Source organism: Jatropha curcas, chromosome 2 (assembly GCF_041381405.1).
Source record: "Jatropha curcas cultivar XTBG-Jc1 chromosome 2, XTBG_Jcur_1.0, whole genome shotgun sequence".
Classification (NCBI taxonomy): Eukaryota; Viridiplantae; Streptophyta; class Magnoliopsida; order Malpighiales; family Euphorbiaceae; genus Jatropha; species Jatropha curcas.
Genome location: NC_143152.1, coordinates 20,998,980 through 21,001,661, shown reverse-complemented (window position 1 = coordinate 21,001,661; position 2,682 = coordinate 20,998,980). Strand labels below are relative to the sequence as shown.

Here is a 2,682-nt window from a genome sequence, read left to right as displayed (position 1 = left end):
CATATGTTCCTTGTTAAAGAATATGTTATTTGAAAGATAAATAAATAAAAACTAGGATGAACATACAAAACATCCATGATATAAGTTGAAGGGATAGAATAGCATAAGTTAATTATTTTAACTCCCATATCACAATCTATATATTTGACTACAAGTTAAATACCATATATAATTATTTTTACACCTCAAATGTAAAAACAATGAACAATAGTAAGCAAAGTTGTGCTTCCTTGTACTATAATATGAATAAATATATTTAGGGTAATAAATATTATTATTATTATTATTATTATTATTATATGGAGGCCTAAAGGAGCTAACATCTTGGCCCATGGTTTTTGAAAACAAACCCAAGATGGATGGATAAAAGAAACAAATAAAAATTACTAGAATATTCCGAGCAAAAGGGCAGATAGAAAAATTAAAAATGAAAAATAAAATGTGGCAGCTTAGTAATTAGCCACATTGGACAACTATCCAAAAAAGAAAAAAACAATTCGCTATCAAGGTGTAAGTAACACTATATTTACATTGGTCAATGGTTCTCCTTTTAGACAAGTCAGTGCCTAACTTTGTTTCTTATGCGTCTCTTTCAAAACAAGAAAGTATTGCTTCTATTCTCATTAGAGGAAGAAGGCGGTGGCCTAGTAGGCGGAGCCGCCACCTGTTGGGCGGAAACTCCATCCATCACCAACCCATCTGATGAAACATCCATCCCTGTTGGTCTAGGGTTTCCAAGCCTTTGAAAAAACAAGTCACCATTTCCAGGACTGTTATTCCCTAATGAAAACAAATATGAAGGTTGGTTTTGCTGCTGATATTGAAGATTATGATACCCTGCAGCAGGAACCATAGGATTAACATGAACCTGACGTGGATTCATACCAAAATTAAACGAAGACGTGGTGAGATGAGATCCTGATGAAGAAAAAGGTGCACTAGGTCCTCCAGTAAATTGCTGTACCATAGCCCTGAAATTTGTAGTATCTGTATTGAGTAAGGTTGTTGGGGTTCTTCTAGACGCTCTGGATCGTCTTCGCACCGGCTTCGCAACACGACCTTCCGGACTCAAATGAGCTGCGGTTGGTGAGCCGGAGCCAGAGCTACCTGAACCCAACAGGGTTGGGCTCGTACTTGACGTTATAGTAGTCGTGACAACGGTGGCATCAGAGACTCCGTCGCTGAACATAGTGTGGTTGTGTTGATGATTATAGAACTGGCCCCAATCGCTCGGATTAGACATGTTCTGTCTCATAGCCTATTGCTATGCAGAGCTTAGAGCTTATTAGTAGAAGAGAAGCTTATGCACGCATATTAGGTGAATTGGAAGGGAATTAATTGTGCTGAGGGTTGCGGTATTTATGGTGGCTTTCAACGTGGTCAAAGTAAAGACTATTTGGGGAAATCTCCGCCGTTGAGTTTGCAATCGTAAATAAAATGTCACGTGAGAACTCACGTGATTAGAGGGTTTCTGGAAAGTCTTCAATTGATGGAGGCTGCATGGTTCCTGGAAGCAACATAGGAGGTGGGTTGGGGTGGGGGGCCCAAGGAGCTATCATGATGACGTCATCGTCAAAGTGGCCACGTCGACTTAAGACTTTTTGGTGGTAGGTGATATTAGGCGACTTGGGACATAGGGAGTCCTTAATTATGAATATTTTATTTGCTTTTTTTTTTTTTATATAATTTTAGGACAGGAAACAGCCATACACCTTCTAATTCTTTCAACTGCTTGTTTTAACCGCATGAAGTCATTAAGGACTGTTTTAACTTTTAAAGTCCCGTCCAATTATTTGACCTTGTTACTGGCCGCTGGACCGTATTTAAGGAAAAAAGTGCTTTTTGCAATGGGTTTCGATTTGAGATTTAACTTTTTTCCTCTCTCCCAAAATAATTATTTAAAATTATATATAACAATTAAAAAATAATTAATTTTTAAATTATAACAAATTCAAAACTAATGTGATCAAATTATCTTTTTATCTCAAAATCAATAGTCGTAAAAATAGTTTTTATAACTAATACAAATAAGGATAACATTAAAAAAATATCATTTATTACTCTTTAAAATACTCAAAACACTTAAAACGATTTACATTTTGGGACAAAATAATCACCTAAAAACAATTTATATTTTAGAACAAAGAAAATATATCGGAGTAACTTTGCATGAGAGTACAGATGAATAAACTTGAATTTGTTCGAATTTGGAATAAAAATTAAAATTTTTATACAATTTATTTAATTTGCACTAAAAAGAATAAAAAGTTCATTTTCTAAAAATAAAAATTAAATTTTCCCAAAATAAAGATTTTTTTTAAATCAAATAAAATTAAAATATAATGAAATAGTATATTAAAATCATATATAATTAAATAAAAAGTATAAATATTTTTCAAACCAAATATTCAATATAATCAAATACTTTTATTATCTTATAATTTTTTAAATGAAATTTTTTATTGAATTACACTGTAATTTTTTATAATTGTTGTATTTTTAGACAATTTTTGTCTTTTCCAAGTTTAAAATCTTGAAATAATTTTTATTAATTAAAATATTAAAACTTATTTTTCTTTAACAAAATGAGTTTTTCTTTTCGTGCAAATTTAGGGATAAATTGTTGAAAAAAATGAATTTTTAGACAAATTTTATACTACCTATATTCCATAATACTTATCA

At 31.9% G+C, this 2,682-nt stretch overlaps 1 protein-coding gene across 1 annotated transcript; it reads right to left on the bottom strand.

Moving 5' to 3' along the window:
- Nucleotides 1-364: 364 nt before the first annotated feature.
- Nucleotides 365-1,342, bottom strand: LOC105629443 (uncharacterized). The gene has a single exon (XM_012211036.4). The coding sequence runs from the start codon at nucleotides 1,253-1,255 to the stop codon at nucleotides 593-595; it is 663 nt and encodes a 220-aa protein (XP_012066426.1). The 5' UTR covers nucleotides 1,256-1,342; the 3' UTR covers nucleotides 365-592.
- Nucleotides 1,343-2,682: the final 1,340 nt, after the last annotated feature.